Source organism: Egretta garzetta, unplaced genomic scaffold (genome assembly GCF_000687185.1).
Source record: "Egretta garzetta isolate BGI_Z169 unplaced genomic scaffold, ASM68718v1 scaffold397, whole genome shotgun sequence".
In the NCBI taxonomy this organism is placed as follows: domain Eukaryota; kingdom Metazoa; phylum Chordata; class Aves; order Pelecaniformes; family Ardeidae; genus Egretta; species Egretta garzetta.
This window is the reverse complement of record NW_009260493.1, coordinates 7280705-7299337: the sequence shown is the minus strand read 5'-3', so window position 1 is coordinate 7299337 and position 18633 is coordinate 7280705. Positions and strand designations below refer to the sequence as shown.

The 18633-nt window shown below is 35.1% G+C and overlaps 1 protein-coding gene across 1 annotated transcript in view; it reads right to left on the bottom strand.

Moving 5' to 3' along the window:
• AHI1 (Abelson helper integration site 1) overlaps positions 1-18633 on the bottom strand; it is a 97468-nt gene that overhangs the window by 64968 nt on the left and 13867 nt on the right. The window contains 12 exon segments of the mRNA XM_035899793.1: positions 573-703; positions 3752-3870; positions 4430-4533; positions 5933-6162; positions 8409-8532; positions 9364-9496; positions 10588-10647; positions 10649-10669; positions 13344-13529; positions 14977-15072; positions 16658-16850; positions 17544-17757. Coding sequence (XP_035755686.1) covers positions 573-703; positions 3752-3870; positions 4430-4533; positions 5933-6162; positions 8409-8532; positions 9364-9496; positions 10588-10647; positions 10649-10669; positions 13344-13529; positions 14977-15072; positions 16658-16850; positions 17544-17757 — 1611 coding nt within the window.

Here is an 18633-nt window from a genome sequence, read left to right as displayed (position 1 = left end):
TCTACTATTATTTTTGTCCCTTTTACCCCCCTGTACAATGAAGATGACAACCTCTTTATCTTGCATTTGCTTAACACTTTTCCAGAAAGATTTTAGTAGCTGTTTTGAAATTACTCAGTTTGGGAAATAATTCACAAAGAAAGCTTATATTCCAAAGGCAAAAAATACTCATTCTCTGATCACCCCTGGTAAAAAGATGAAGTAGTTCTCAGCAAAAGCCTAATACCCAAATGCAAAAAACGCAACAGAAAGGCTGATTTGACTGAAAATGTTTTTGTGTTTGCCATTTTAAGACCCTCATCCACATGTGAAGAACTGCAGTAGACATAAAGCTGAGTTTAAGGTGCTCTGTTCCTGCTGGATATTATGAACGCTACCTCTGCCTATTAATTACCTCTAGAAAACTAAATCTTCGAGATTAAAAATAGCTATGTAAAAGGTGGAGCCAAGGCTTCAGGATTTAATCTTACTGAAGTTTTATTCTGTACCAAAAGTGTTTCAATAAAGCTTACAAAACCCTTTCCCCCTCAGTCTTGACAACCTAGCTTAAGACGATAAAAATAATTAGTTACCTGTTTCTGGATTCCAGACATAAGCCTTTCCGTCTTCACTTCCAGAGAATAAGAATGTACCACATGGTGTTAAGGTGCTGTGAATCTTTTCTCTGTAATTTGTGGCACCTATGTATTTCTTTGCAGCCAAGCTAAAGATAAAGAATAATTTGCAAGTGTAGCAGATGCTTTCAGAATAGACAATCTAACTTCTTACGTGTCAGTCCCCCTCTTTATTCCTCAGAAAAATCAATACACCTTGTATCCCAAATAGATATGTGAGCACCCACCTTTTGCAGAGTACAGTGTGTACCCTTTCTTTTGCTTTCATAATGCACCTGAAATTACAGATGAAAGCGTACATCCTTGTCTTTCAGTAGAAAATGGATATACTCAGATCTAGAGAATGGATATAGAGGTAGTAATTTGCATTTTCTTGATCCCAGACTTTGGGGGTGGGGTGAGGTGGTGGGGTGGAAATTGGCACTATCACTCCAAGCTCTGCCAAAAGTTTTCATTACGCTTCCTGAGCTTGATTACATCCCAGTAGTGCCTAAATTTATCCAATGGTTCTCTTTAGCTCTTCAGACTAATGTCTCCTTGGTTAGAAAAGCAGCAGTAGATTCAACAAATTTCAGACATCAATGTTGATTTACTATTAATGTTAATATTTTGAATATTTTTGTGCTACTTGGGTATCCTAATCTTTTTTCAGTGAAACACTATACTGGTCAGCATAATAATAATAATAATAAACTACCGTCACACAGTTTGTAGGCATGAACTAAGAGAGAATCTGCAAGAAGCATAAGCCAGATTGTAAGAGGCTCTATCAAACATGAGGCACAGCTTGGAAAGAGATATGAAAGTTCAAAATGGAGACTAATACAGCAGTAATACTACGATGCAGAATACAAGCCAAGAATAATGGCAATAGGCCACAACAGCCCTCAAAGACAGGAGACAGTAATTTTTAAAATGTGTTACTGCAGAAACAATGGAGTATGCTGGGAGATGTGCGATGCAGTTACTATGACAGGAAAATTATTTTAAAATTTTTTCTGAAGAAATACACCTTATATAAAATTCTACTTGGCAAGCAAGAGAAAAGTATGCTTTAAAGATCACAGTGCAAGACCATATTAGCCCAAATAAAGAGACTTTTAGCTATCTCAATAAGGCAGATAGTATCTCTGAGATGTCATGTAGAAGAGCTCTGCAAGATGTAAAACTAACCTGCATTTGAAACCCTAAGGAGAGGTCTGAAGCAAAACCAAATCCCTGATCACATACCTGAGTGACAGGACAACAGTGTTATCCAAGATGATCAAAAAAGGAAGTTGAAAGAGGAAAGTTAAGAACAACTAGCTGTCAATCAAAGTGAATTGTGTTGATCTGTGACCTCCACCCCCTCTTTTCTCATGCAGGGAATGAACAGTTAATGCTGATGTCTAAAATTATCACTGCTGGGTATCTGACCCTGTGGTTTATTGATAGACTTAAGCCAATGTAACTGTGGGCTGCGGTCAAAGCAGCAGTCCTGCTGTTGTCCTCTCCACCCTTATTTTCCCAGGCTCTCCCTCATTTCTTCTCTACTGTTTGGGCAGCTATCAGATGAGTTAGATCAGATAGCTGATTAAAATGAAAATTAATCATTTGTATTCGTAGGCCAATTTTTAGTCGGATCAGCTCACTGATCTGACTTACCCTGCATCAAAAGATCTCCAGAGCTGATAAAAAGGAAATGCTAGGAATACATGGCCAAAGGTGTACCAGATAGGAGATGTTGTGTCCTACAGATAAACTAGCTTATTAATTGTGAAATTGCACACCGTATTAACCCTTTCTTAGAGATTAATACGCACATCCATTTATTCTCTCTCAAACTAAAACTCCCTGCACTTTTTAGGAATGGCAGAGATAAGTGTTCTATCTGCTTCAAAAAATACAGGTTCCCTCTTTTAATCTACTGATTTCATGCTTTGAGTGGAGAGTTTAGCCTTCTAGCATGGTCATCAGAATTTATCATTTACAGTAAAAGATGAAGAGTGCACTACTAGACTAGAAAGTCTTCAGCTAGTTCAAACATCCAACACAATATATTATTTAAGAGTGAGAGAGTATATATATGTACAAAAGTATGTTGTAATACAATGTAGTTTCTCATGCTGTAAGAGTGTAAAGAGGTATTTCCCCCAGGTAATTTCATGTAGAACAACAAGGACATTTGATTTTCTGCACTTTGGGAGCAAGGAAGGGAACCCATGAAATTAAGGATTAACCATTTAGAAGGAGCGTTCATATCTTTAACGTGACTTTCCAGAAGAGAATGTTCAGGTGCATCTTATCAATGTGCGTAACTGACCGGAGCAAGACTCTTCTCAGTTTCACCCAGTGAAAGGACAAGCGGGAATGGATACCAATAGAAATATAGGAAATTTCACTTAAAATAAAAAACAAAAACCAAACAAAAAAACCACCTTTTACTTTGAGGCTGAATGAACACTAGGACATGTCACTCACAGAAGTTGTAGACTCTCCATCCTTTGATGGACAAAGCCCTGAGTAACATGCGGTCATGCTATAATTATTGGGGTTGGACTGGATACTCTCCAACCTCAACAACTCACATGATCCCGTAATCCCCTTGTTTTTTATTGTAGCTTGAAGAATCACATTCACAACTACTAAAAATGAGAAAATCATCAAAAACTAAGTAAAAATATCTCACCACCTCTTAATGTACCGTATTAGGTACATCACTGCATATTTCAGTATTTATGATGATAATCGTTATTCCATTTTATCATCAAAATACTCTTCCCAGAGTCTTAACAATGAGAAACTAACGCATGCATAAATGTTATAATTTCAAAGTAATTTTCACACCCAGATTGCATTTTTAAAAGTGAATTCAATCTTTAGGAGACTTGTGTCTTCTCCTTACTGCCATCTTAAACTCCCAAGTAATCTAGTAATTTTTGGATACTCTATTCTCAAAGACTTGCCCAATATCACAGAAAAGGTCTGTAACACAGCAGTGTTTTGGAATAATTTCCTAACTCTAATATTGCTATCCTTGATTATTAGGACATCTTTCTTCTCCACAACTATACATTTAATAATTTTATGACACTATTTCACCAAGTAAATTTTAAAACAAAAAGGAAATACACACTTGTCACCAAAAATCTACTTACATTCTGAGATCCATGATTCTCAGGGTACTGTCTTTGGCATGAATTAATAAACGCCTTCCATTTGGATGCACCTCCAAATGATTTATTGGTGTTCCTTTAATATCATTTTCTTTTATTTCCTACAGAAAGAAGGAAAATAAAGTAAAAAAAGTAATGTTTTTGTTTTAAAAGTCATGTTTTTACAGTTATTCATTTTTCTCTTGCATTACTCTTTATGTCCACTTCATTCTATTTGATTACAGAAAGTTTCTTCCTATATTAAAGCATTACAACCTAGTCAATCAACTTTTCACAACTACAAGGCAGGTTATAGTGGGACTCAATTTCTGAAACACAGCTGATGATGATAGAAATGCTGACTGAACATTAGGTCTATTTTATTGTTGTCTCTAAAAAACAAATCCAATGCATTAGCATTTTCTGTTAATACAGTGCCATTAAACCTCACACATTTTTGTGTTTTATATACAAAAAAGTGAAGTTGCAAAACAATTGGAAAATTTTAAGTCATTGAATCACAGCAATTCTATCAGCTCTTCTGTACCATTATTTAAGGAAAATATACCTTTTCAGTTAAAGAGAAGTTACTGTACAAAAAAAAATTGAATTCAAATCAAATTACTAGATTTGGAACAGTTCACATAAAAGTTACAATGCTGGTTTAAGAAACCTGTATACCTTATTAATTCTCCAGTGTTGAAACAGGTGTTGAGAAGTTCCTTTGACAGATGTATCCCAAACTATTATCAGTCCTGAACTATCTCCTGAGAACATGTGGAGCCCTGTGAAATAACAACATCTTGTAAGTAGAATAATGCACAAAAGAACAAATACAGAAAGGATGTATGAACAAGAAACAACTTTTTTCTATTATTTTTGTGAATAGGCAAACACCAATTCTTTCCCCTCTTTTGTTAGGATACACTCATTGCAAATCATTTTGCTCATACTGCATGACGTAAGTCGATACCTTAAATTTAGATTCAGCACATAAGTCAGATACTGGGGTGCTGAATATTCTTTTAAGTTTTTCCATTTTTACTCATATTCTAAAGCCAGCAAAAAATGAGCATTTGTAGCTGAATGAGCTTCACATGATAGTCTAATGCTTACCTATACATCCACTGAAAGCATCTTGAACAAGAACAAATACTGTTTTCCAACAGTTTTTCTTAAATTAAGCATACTTATTCTTTATAGAAACTCTCCTCTTCGTAGTACCTACACCAGCAAATACCTCCAAAAAGTGAACCACTTAATTACTAATGATGTCACTAATACCAGAAAAAGCCAAATACTTCCAAGTATCTTAATTCACCCATCTTCACCTGTTCCCACCCTCCACTAGTATGTGTCAGCACATCTCTCTGACTCGCTTTCAGCTTTTAATCTAACAGTTAACATTATTCACAGTGGTCAAATCTCTGTCCTTTTCTCTCAGTTTCTCACATTCTCTGTCAATATTGAAAAGTTCATCACCTTCCCACTTCTTCAGTCTAGCATTAAAATTCTCACAGTCTAACTACTTATTTTATCTCTGTATTGAGTTGATAGCTTTGAATGACAATACATTGGAGCTGTCTTTGCTACTGTTCTGATCATGCAACCTCCCATTCTGAAGCTCTGTTCTGAGAGACCTCTAGAAGCTGGTTTCAGATTTCCTGCTTCTGCTTTTAATTTAGTACGTAATTCTTCCACCTACTTCTTCAGCCAAACCTGTTTTTTTCCAACTTACTGTCTACACTAACTGCTAACTTTTTCACCTGCATCCTGATCCATTTGTCTCCTCTGAACAGTAGCATCTGTGCTTTATGTTCTGCTAATTTTTGCTGCAATACACACAAAACATTAGCTAACTAACAACAGCTAGTTATAGAGACAATGAAAACTAAACTATGACCAGAATTTGCCCAGCCATCATTGCCTGATCACTATATGTTTGTTTGCTTGTCCTTTCTACACTTACCTTTTCTGATTACTCTCAATTTATGTCAGAGACTATGTGTCCCTTTGTGTTCATCCAAATAAGGTATCATAGTAACGCATTAATAGCAAACACAACTAAAACTATTCTATGATAGTATTTCACATTGCCTCTATGAAATAAAGCAAACTAATAATAACCAAGTTGGTCTTCAACTGAAAAGACGACTATTTGAAAAAGTAGTACCAAGTACACACCTTCCGCATCAAAACAAAGCGTGTTGATGAAACTTTTGTGACCATCAAGCTCCTGGAGCAGTTGCCCATGGATTTCTTCTACATTTGCATTCCAGATTCTAATCACTGAGTCATAACATCCTGTCACGACCAACGAGTCAGCAATTGGGTGGTACTTTGCAGTGTAAACAAATGAAGGATGAGGGAAAACTCTCACTGCAGATGCTGCCTGCGTTTCTATTTTCCACATTCTAAAAGGAAATGATGTTAGGATATCTACTGTATAAAGCAATCACATACACAGGTACAACTGATGCCATATTTCATGCTAGTGGTTCTAGAGGCAAATGCTTACAAACACTTAACACCTCCTGTTTATGCTACCAATTTGTTCTATCTATATTTAATCCTTCAATATGGTACTTTCTAACAAGAATTAAGATACATTTACTACTTTACATAGTACTCTCTTCAAAGTAGATTCTCGATTACTTACTCATTTAACGTACATTTTACACATTTTCAAATACATATAAAGAACTCCATGGAATGGATCAATTTCTTCCTTTCAGGAGTTATAAACAAATTATTAAGACCTTCTGGGGTATCACTCATTCAAATAAATAGAACAAAAAACTCACAAAGGAACATTTAGGACCACTGAATATAAACAATTACCTACCACAGTGATTGTGATCTCGAGGATGTTTTCTTCACATAAATTCAGTTCTTACTACTCATCTATTTCCTATCCTTCACCACCCATAGCTCTAAGATCAGATTTTGCTTAGGAAGTGGTTTTTATTTGATGCTATTCATTCTATTATTGAGCCTTCCCCAAAGCTGAGTCCATAAAGAATGGAACAGTACCTGGACCATGAAATACAGGTGGGCAGCACATTTCAGAGAGCACTCAGTTACAATATGGAATTTAATTGTTTGAGTGCCACCCTTGAAGGTAGGGTGACTACTTCTGGTGGCTACTGAAGAATCCTAAGCTTACTCTGAGGTCGGTTCATTACAAAATTGCAACCCCTTAGAGTACAGCAATTAACTTGCAACTTAATGTGCAAAGATCACAAGGAGCCTACCTATCTTTTAGAGTGGTTTTGCTCTAGCAACATAAAAGTTAATTTATTGGTCACAAATAATTTGAGACTAAAGCTTGGGAAGGCTCAAGGGTAACATACAGAACACTAAAGGATTCATCTAAGTTCCCAAATTTCCCTTCAAGTTGCCTACAAACTCAGTCCAAGATAATAAACTGATAATGACTTCGCAATAGGGTGCCTTTTGGTCCTCACCCTTCAATTCTACCATGTTTCAATGGCAAAATGCTCCCAATATGAAAAAGAAGAAACTCCTTGCCTAAACTGAGATTTTTTTTTAAGGAGCTTAAGGCAATTGAAAATAAATACAGGAACTAACAACTTATACAGTGACTATGCATGCTACACAGAAAAGCAGGCAGACCACTACAGTTTCAACTTGCTGCCACAAATTCAAGAATTGAGGAACAGCTGGACCTTCTTATAGGTAGCATAAATGACTAAAATTGATATTTACTTCAATATAAAAAAATATTATTTAATCTGCTTCCAAATAAGAAATAAAACCATGGGCTAAGCTCTCAAAATATTCTTTTTATTCCTACATACAAGCAGGAGAAAAAAACAAAACCAAAACAAAACACTTTCACACATACAATATATCATTTAACAATTCTTCTGGCATTTTAATTATGCAACTGCCTGTAGCATTACTGAGTTGCATAACAGAAACAAGAGATAGGGATCTGAAGAGCTAAAAAAAAAAAAAAGCCCTACGAAAACCTATGAAGTTGCTCGTAATAAAATTATGCAGTGTCACAACCATATTTTCATGTTTTTCTAATTTTGAGAGTTTTGCTTTTAAACCTAGAACAGATTAGTATTAACATTAACACTGTGTTGAACTACACTTTTAAGTTGTAAAGCAAATGTGTAAACAGTCTCAGAAATACTACTATAAAATTACATTTACAGCAATTTAATTATTTAGCTACTTGTTCAAAAAAATTACATATATGTGTACAACGTGGCCAATTTATACACATAACTTGAATCTTAAATTTTCAATTTCCTGCCTCATGTTCAAATTTGCAAACTTAATACTGCATTCATAATATGGCAGTTTCACCAAGGATAGAATATTCCAACTGTCTCAGTGACTTCTGGAAATAGAAAGCCTTTTGGGTTTTTTACCGCATTATAGGTTCAGACATTACAGTTTTTGGAAAAAATTTTGTCTCAAATACATATACATTAGAAACTAATATAGTAAACACAGCATAAGTGATTAACTTTATCATAATTTTTATAATTATAGAGTAAGTCACACTGCAATCAAATCTTTTTTAATTAAAACATTGCAGCACATTTTTTAGTAAGAAATTAAATTGGACCACTTTCTTTTGTGCTTCTGACGCTATCTGCCAAAACACCTTCACCATACTGACCTGACAGTGCCATCAGAGGATGCAGTAAGAAGGTATTGATTGTCTTTCGACCAACAAAGATCATACACTATGTTAAGGTGACCATAAAATTCTCTCAGGAACTGTCCAGAAGGAATTTCATACACTAGTGAAGTTTAAATAGAAAAATAAAAAATTTTGTAAGTATTTACAACCAATTACATGCAATTATTAGTGCAAAGTTTAGACTAAACTTGGGCTGAGTTTCTGCTAGTGTTAAGTCAACTCATTTTCTTTATCTACTAATTTTCAGAGAACACGATCAAATAGTTGCTAGATATACATGGACAGCAAGCATATACTTCCATCTAGTGGTTCATAGATGTCACAAATGTCTTATCCCTTAAGAAACAGTCTGCTTGCTTTACATTATCTCAACATTCTTATGCATGGGTTAAGAACTACGCAGTTGAGGCTACTGTGAAGAAGCAGCCCCAAGTTTGAGCAATAAAGAATATCTGTAGTTCCAACTGAATTGGACCATGGAAGACAGCAGCCACCCGTAGTCTGTCTGGAGATGACAGTATTCCAGATATCTAACTTTCATGACATGAGGAAAAACTTACACAAACAGCACGTGGTGGGGGCTGGAAAAGTTGTTTCACTTAAAACCTTATTATCAGAAAATGTGTTCCTTATGCAAACTGATTTAGTATTTCCACTAGACCTCTGCGCAGAAATAGTGCAATTCCATACTGTTGAACTGCATATACATTACCATGTGTGAAAAGCCAGTTGCAGCCCTATTAACACAGAAAGAGCATTTTCCTCAATGCTCTTTAATGCACACAACAATTTACAGAACACAATTATAAAACAAAACCTCTAAAACCCCACAATTTAAAAATACATCTTTTGCTCTTTAGTTTCAAACTACATGCGTTATAAGGAAAAAAAAAAAACAAAAAAAAAAACCAACAACATATTTTAAACTTACAAACAATGGGATAACCATTCCTTCCCGCACATGCTGCTGCTAGTGTTTTCCCATCATGAGAGAAACGAATACAGAAACAGCCCATATCTCCACCTCGCAATGAAAACAGGTGCTTGTTTGGTATGCGGCAAACCTAGCTTTTCAGGTAAGAATTGGGATTACACCGTTATGAACATTAACTACCCAATGCTTAAAACACATTCTTAGCTTCTGTCATGCATAAGTTTTAAAAAAGCTACTAACGTCTTAAGGGAATTCAAAAGAAAAATTCAACCTTATAAAACAATTCTTAGGCTCATATTTCTCTTGGTTTTGATTATACACTTACTTTCAGAATGGCAACTTTCTGAAAAGTATTGAAGATTAACATAAATACATCTTTTGGGTATCCTGACATTTTGGTAAGAAAATTTCCATTGTAAAAACAGACTTGCCTATTCTTCACTATTTTATTATTATTAGCAAACTTTACTGGGAAATAAAATTAAGTCCTTGTATATTTAAGTGTCCTTTTTGAAAGAATCTGTATAAGGACTACAGTATGAAATCAAAATAAAAAGCAAACTTCTTTGCTAACAATTCTTTTATTATTCAAATTTTTATAGAACCATGAACCCATGCTATCACCATTCTACATAAAAATATGAAATCATTGCATGGACATTCCATATAGTTGCAAAAATACTCCTTTTTGTGATTGCTAATTTCTATTAACTACAGTGATCTAGGACTTTGCTGACTTCATGCTAAAACATTCTTAATAAGATTCTTTAATGAAAGTTCTTTCATAATTGTTATACTGTAAACAGAACTTTAACTGAGGGAGGGAACAAAAAAAAAAACAAAACCAAAACCACCAAACAAAAAAACCCAAGCCCTGCCAAATAAAATATATTTCCAGTGAAGCTGAAATCTGAGAACTGGTGTCCTGTCTTACTTCCACTACCAGAATAGCCCTACTCTTTCACATTCCTAGAGAATCCTGGAGATAAAAATACCTGGCTGTTCTGGGAAAAAATGGTTAAATCAACCACATTTGGTAAGAAGCTAAGCATCCTCTACTATTTCTGAGAGTTCCTTAAGTTTTGTATTCGGTTTAGTATGTTTTTAATTTGCTTTAATGAATGACTTGCCTCATAATACTTATATCATAAAAATAAACTTATAAAAAGGTAGTAGATCTTTAAATTATTTTTCTTTAAAAAGCGAATAAAAACACTTCACCTGTCCAGGCAATCTCGTCCATTTAAATGGCTCCTTTTTCTCCTCTGAAAAAGGTTCACAAAGAGCAGAAAGAAGGAGCAACCTTAAAGCAAACAAAACTAAGTATCAGGAAAAAACATTTTTAAAATTAACACTAATATCTGAAAAGCTTAAAAGGTACTTCTGAAATGCATTGCATTTTTACATCTGAAAAACAGAGATCGGGAAAAGCTTAATACATGAAAACTGTGTAGCAGTAACTTCATTTAAAGTAACCAGCAAGTCAGAAAGTAATCTGAGCTTCCAAAGTTGTGTCAATCAGATGTTATCAAAGATTTTTCAAAGAATCAATACTTTTCTATTTTTCTATTCAATCTAATCAATACTTTTCTATTTCCAACTATCCACGTCAGTGAAAATTAGTACCACTCTACTACCTGGTGAAGATATTGTATTAAAAAATAAAAGGGGGGGGGGGAAGGGGGAAAAGGATTTCAGCATGTGAATAGTTCCAGTGACATTAGCCTACCACCTTCAAATCAAAATACTGCTTCAGCAACAAAATCCATGCATGACACCAAAAGGTATTACCAGCATTGTGTATTGAACAAACCATGTTCAGATGTTGCAATGAAAAAAGGAGGCCTGAACACATTTGTGATTTTAATAGTAGGTAAAGCATATACACTTTCCAAACTTTTGTAAGTATACTTACTGAACCTTACCTACAAGTTACACCAAGCTTGAACACACAGGAAGCCCTAAGACTGCAAAGCAGCCTAGCAGCCCCACAGCTGAGGGCCACAGAGGCCATTAAGCAGCAGCTGCAGTTCTGATCCATTTCACTAAGACAAGGCTCTTCAGAAACACAACTGAACACCAGGCAAAATTACTGTTTCCTTCCAGGATGACAGTTGCTAGGTATCCACCTCAAGGTGGCTAACTGTCTAGGTTCTTGGGACTAAAAAAGGAAACTGGACACCTGCTATGCAAGTAGAAACCAATTGAGGAGCTTAAATCAGTTGTTCACACATAGATATCTACTTCCATGCAAGATGTCCTTGTCTGGAAGATGTCCAGAGGAAAACAACAAAGCTCACGAAGGGTCTGGAGCACAAGTCTTATGAGGAATGGCTGAGGGAACTGGGGTTGTTTAGCCTGGAGAAGAGGAGGCTGAGAGGAGACCTTATTGCCCTCTACAACTGCCTGAAAGGAGGCTGTAGCCAGGTGGGGGTCGGTCTTTTCTCCCAAGTAACAAGCGATAGGACAAGAGAGGAAATGGCCTCAAGTTGTGCCAAAGGAGGTTTAGATTGGACATTAGGAAAAATTTCTTCACAGAAAGGGTTGTCAAGTATTGGAACAGGTCTGCCTAGGGAAGTGGTCGAGTCCCCATCCCTGGAGGTATTTAAGAGACGGGCAGATGAGGTGCTTAGGGACATGGTTTAGTGGTGGAATGGCAGTGTTAGATTAACAGTTGGACTTGATGATCTTAAAGGTCTTTTCCAACCTGAATGATTCTATGATTCCTACTCTATGTCCTGTTTTATCCGAGACACCTATTTTCATACCTACCAGCCCATACAGCAGGTATGGGAGATCTGGGCCCTTCTAGAGAAGCAGGAGACAAGGCAGGATCTGTACCAGATCTTAAGTGGAAGCAGAAATCTATGCATAGAAAACTGTATCATGCTATGGCTCTTACCTGGAGCTCACTGCCAGCGTTGGCAAATCTGGCATTTATCAGAACAAGAATAAAATAATACCAGTAGCCAACGGAGCCAAGTCAAGCATAGCTCAGAAAGCCTACGCAAATTCATCATGTCACTTGAGCTTCACAGAGGACTGTACAGCAGGAACAGCTGTAAAACAGTGACAGCACCTAAACATACCAGGAGAACATTCAGACTATGGAGAAGACAGGCTCAGAACAGGCCCAGAAAGATGAAGCACAGCTGCTCAAGCAAAGCACACAGAATTCCTAACAACCTCAGCAGCTGACTGAGCAAGAGATCTGCAGATGTCATTCTTGTATATCGATTAGAAAAATGTCCCAAAAACATAGGAACTAATCCCACAGATTAGTTTGGTTTTGGACCACAGCTCATCAGGCTTCCACAGATCACCTTTAATTGTATGAACAGTGAGCAGAAGGAAGACTTATGACAACTGTTAATACATACGGAAAATTATGTAATAGAACAATATTGTACTCGGATTGTAGAACAATAAATGCTGTATTTATTTTAAATGCACATACCAATGTAAGTCTGTCTTAAAAGGAGTTTTCATTTGTGAAAAAAAAAAAACAAACAACTATTAAAATACTACTTACTATACCTTGAGGGTGCAGGGAATCAGAGTTAAGTGACTTACATAATCTCTCACACAATTTATACAACTGCATGAGTCCAGTGACTTAAAATGCCATTTCTCCTAATAAGAAGGAATATCAATCTCCAGTAAAGTACCCTTAAAGTTTTCTCACTGTCAATGGCAAAATATGCAAAGTTGCAGATGGGAAAGTATGGCTATTTTTCAAAGATAGCTATGAAGGACTGAGTTTGGAACAGGTATCTTAAAATGCAAAGTTCTTATTATAGCTAGTTTTATACTAGCTATTTTATATACTGCACCTAAGTACAGTTTTTATATGCATGCATCCAGACAGACACACACACACTCTAGCTAGTTACTAGTTCTTACACAAAATTCTGTGTATTTGTAAATCTATTTATATTTTTATATATAGAGAGAAAGTATATATATATTTAACTTACATGATCCGGCAGTTTTATGCCTCTTACGGTTACATATAAAGTTGATGGGTAACGATTTCTAGGACATTTTGCCCACCAGTCATAAACCTCAACAACATTCGGATGTGACTTAGTCCTTGGAGGCGGGTAATATAATTGCAGACGTAGTTTTCCATCAATGTTTCGAACTCCATTTGCACCTACAAGCTGCAAGGGTGATTAAAAAGAAGAAAAAAATGTGTTATGTTAACATAAAAGTAATAAGTCATGATTGTTCCTAGCATCTTAAACAACTACAGGATAAACTCTGAAATCCACTTCCCATTGGGGAAATATACAATCCCTAAAAGTGGTAATGAAGTAGTCATGTATTAAAACAACCCCAGAATCAAACTGCCAAGATTAAAGTTTAGATGGCAGCCTAGTTTTGAAACATGCTTCATATGCACAACAGTAATATCTTGTATGTAGGAAAAACCTCTGCAGTACCACTTTTTTTTAATTACTACTTGCTGGAATCACCCAAATCTCAAAGGACTGCCAATCCACAAAGACCCTCTTCCAAATCTGCCCCCTTTGAACACTGCAGCAAAAGGCAGTGGTAACGCTTTGACTCAGAGCAGAAGATATAGCAAAGCAGTAACCCTTCCAACTTCAGAGGAAAGAGTTCTCCCTGTTGAACTGAAGAACAAGTGTACTACTGACCACTGTTTATCAGGGCATTTCTACTTTGACTGACGCAGATGAAAGTATAATGCAGACAGATACACAGTAGGAACGAAGAACAGTCCACAATTTTATTTGTGAGTTGGAAATTCATCCTTTGCTTTGTTAGGGAGTAGGTTGTACTGAATGCCTGGAGGACGCACAGTTCCCACCAGCTATACACCCAGACACCGGATACCAGACCTCTGATTTCTGTAGATTCATCTTGGGCAGCACTGAGAAGATACTCTGATATGGAGGTCCCTCTCCCTTCTCCTAAACTTGCAGTCCATTCTCTTCTCCTGTATTTCTCATGTTGTGGACTGCTCAATGGCTGTCAAGATTTACCATCCACAGGGGTAGGTGTAAATGAACAATCCTCAGGCAAATTAAAGCTTGTCAGCTCTCAAAGGCTAAACTGGCACATTCAAGTCTCTCCTAAAAGGGTAAAAAGCTACATGATGTGCTGGCTAAATTACCTGTATTTCATTTCAAACTCTGCAACTAAAAATGATGGGCATTTTATAAATAGGCTAGTGAGTCTTTTCAAAGACTGGCTAACTGAAGATGCCACTAGAATACAGAATACCTGAGGTACAGAAATTAGTGGATTTGTCATTTTCTTTGCAGAAAATCTCATGAACACACAGAAAAACCTCAAAGAAAACCTCTGTCTGTACTTCATGAACAAAAAGCCTCCAAATCTTACACGTTCTAAACTTTCTTGAAAAATACATTTTCTTTACTGTCAAGCTTGTTACTGTGAATTTTATGGGGCGAAGGAAGAGGGAAAGGAGAGAACAGCCAAGCAAGCAAGGACCTGTTTTTCTATCTCTGTTGCCTGGAAATATTAAAAAATGTTTTCCCCACTTAATATAGTTAGTGTCTTTTAAATAATTGAATAAAAACATGTAAATATTTAAATGAAGAAACAAAATTTATAAAATACCTTTAGAAATGCCCAACAAATTTTTCGGAAACCACATTCCTGAATTTGTACATCAGAGTTGGCTCTCATTTCATCCATACTTAGAAAATCAAGGATCTGAAAGTATTGGTAGGAATATAAATATATTTCTAATGAATATATAATTCATGGTAATTAAAAAATACTGATGAAAATATACTAGATGCCATTGAGTAAATTAATCAGATTTCAATTTTAAGCAATTACAAAACCAGTGCTTTTTCCACACAAGTATGCAATTAAAAATAACAGGTCCTTATGCATTTACCTGATGCCTATTTATGACCTGCTTTAAAAAAGAACGTCTAGTCTTAAAAAAACCTGTTCTTGCTTCCCTTCTGTCTCAATAAAAGAGGAAAACGTTCATGTCTAGTTTTCACCAATCCCATATTATATAGTTCACAAATCATATAGATCACAGATCTGACAGCCAAAACCAGCTGTGTGTTAATCTAGCTGGAAAATGGCAGTCAAAAAGTTAGTTTTCTTTTCCTAGCTTTATCGCTTATATCATAGAATCAATCATAGAATGGTTTGTGTTGGAAGGTACTTTCAAAGATCATTGAGACCAACCCCTGCCATGGGCAGAGACATCTTTTACTAGATCAAGTTTCTCAAAGCCCTGTCCAACCTGACTTTGAATTCTTCCAATAATGTCCATGAGATTCTTCATTTTTCTGGTCAGTGACCAGAATCTTCTCATATTTAGCCACTCCTGGAGGTTCATCTGGTATACAGAAAAACCTGGGATCATTCTTTCTTCAAACTGAAATATCATAAACCACACTGAAGTCAAACAGCATGCTTTCAGTGTACTCATGCCTTTGGTCCCAACATTAACATGATTTCCATGGAGAATCTTTACATACAAGTGTAATTACTTTTCTGTTAAACAACTAAGTACTCTTAATTTTATAAATATGTTCACTTATGAGTATCACAGAACACAAAGAAACATATGGTGATATTGTATATACAACCTATTTGAAATACAAAAAACAAGGAATGAAAAAATATTTATTGCATTTGGTTCCTATTTTCAGGTTAACACTACAGAATCTCTCTTTACAAGTATTGAAACACTTAAGCTCAAATTCATGTTGCATATATACAAGTTTTCTTTTAAACATAATTGTATTTGAGAATGAATTAATAATTACTTTGCGAATAATGGGAGAGAAGTAGATGACTAAAATATTAATGGAGAACAATGCAATAGCTTCCTCATTGATACAAGGGATAAGAGGTGTTGCTACAAGCAGGCAAACTCCATCTTTTGAGTTTCTGGTACTTAAGCTCCTTTTCAGATTTCAAGAATGTGAAAAAGGAAGAAGTGACACCCCTTATATGTGGTGCCATCCCTCCTGATCTGGAACAATCTTTCCAGCCTTTCCCAGAAGTCTGACAGTTGATTTAATAAGAAGGCTTTGTCCTCCCTACTACTATCAAAACAGGGTGGTTTTTTTTGCTATTAAAAATGTTTACTAGTATTAGCAATCACCAGTACCACTTCTTGGTATCTCCATTTAATTCTCCATCTTAAGGCTATGCTATTAGCCCATTATAACTGAAATAAGCCACCTGAATCAGTCAAATATATGCTGTTGAAGAAAACCAGAAAATCATAAAGTATGTAAATTTGATGCAAAATATTTAACTTTACCTCAAAAAACAGGATTACCCGAGGGCTTTCTTCAGTATTTTGAATAAAATAGCTAAAACACTCATTAAATATGACTTGCTCCTCCCACTCTGGAACTGTTGATTTAGACTGTCTGAAGTCATATGGTTGCGTCATAATAGGAAGAATGTGCTCTATTTGTTCTTGTTCATAGTAAGATGAAACTTTCCTCTTGCTGTTTGAAAATTGCCAAAGTTACAATTGGTATAGCGCTTTACAAAAACCAACTTAGAACAAAACAGTATTTTTAATTACTGAAAGCAAAGAAGCATAGAAGATATCATTTGTTTTGACTTTAGAAAAAAAACTTCTAAAACCACCCAAAAATTAAGACAATTTGCAATGCATATAGAAATGCTACAGGCTGAAGTTCAAAATTCTAGCAATCAAGTTACTATTACAAAAATATATGCATAATTATCATGGTAGAGTCTACTGCTTAAAAGACCATTAACATTTGTTTTTTAGGAAAACTATGCATGACAGTGGAAACAAGAACTGAAGTGATTAGAAAGACGAAGAACTAAACATTTCAGGATTTTAAAAGTTATTTTATAAAAAAGAAAAGGCAGACTATTTATGCTACATGAGTTTTGCTTACTTATTCTAATCACGGCTTCTAAACATTTTTGATATTTAGCAAACTCTGTAAAGAATAGAGAATGAACTGTTGTGTAAATATGGGGACCTCAAGAGCAGCACAAAGCGTTTAAAAAATTTTTATGTAGTATTATACATGTAGAAACTAATGAATGACCTCACAATCTTAAAATTTAGCATTATTTTAATTTTCATATTTAATTTTCTAGGGAAGAATCTATGTATTTATAGTAATCATTGATAATAGAAACAGTTTATTAAAAGTCACCTATGATCCTTCCTGACGTATAAGCCACTTCTCTGATCAACAACATGGATTTTAACCATGGGATGAGATATCAGGAGATCAGTTTTAAGTCGATCAGATCGATGGATATAAACTCCCAACACAAGATCATCATCAAAACCAAATTTAGACTGAGTTGAAGTTTCTGAATTCTTCATTTCCTCATCATTTTCTGCAGCAACTTCTTTGTTTTCTTCTAGGAATAGGAACAAAGTAAATAGAGGTTACTATGTTCCAGTAATGACAGTTGAAAAGAATAAAAATGCTCTGTATTGTCTTAGCAATCAACAGTAAAGTAATAATATTTAACACATTGTTTATGTAATAGGTTAAAATAAAAGCATCAAATTCGCAGCATTTTAAACATGTATGAACATACACATTAATATATAATAATTAATATGTTTCTATTAAAAAACATTTTTATTGTTTAAAATCAGAGTTCTTCCTCTTGATTGACATAGGCTCTTCTGTGCCACAATGACTTAAAATCCATACAATTCAATATCCTGCTATGGACTACAGCCTGTAGTAGGGTTTTTTTGTTTGCTTTTTTTAAGGAAAATGAAAAAAAAAAAAAAAAAAAAAAAAAAAGATAAGCAGAAACTGATGCTTTCTCCAGGTGCATTTTCCCCTGAGTTTACCAAACATTGTTTTCAGGACTTCCTCATCTACAAGTTACAGTGAGACCATCATATTTAACAGATATCAAAAGACCTACTTCTCATCAATTTCTGTAATCTCCATTTTTTAAACTAATTTCTTATTTTGGCTTCCACACTGTTTGAGGAAATCATTTCTCCAATTTCACTATGCATTGCATGAAAAAGTATTCCTTATGTTTGAATTGAGCATCAGGTTAAAAACTGTGGTCATATATCATTTATAGCATTAAGTAAATTAAAATTATAAAATAGTAAAAAACAATTAGAATATGCACTTAAGCAATACACTGTAAATGTGGTATAGACAATATTATTATACTATGCTTAAACCCCTCACTTTTTAACTATTTATCAATTTCAAAGCTATTTACAGTAAATGAATTCTCAAGATTTTAGACGGATAAATC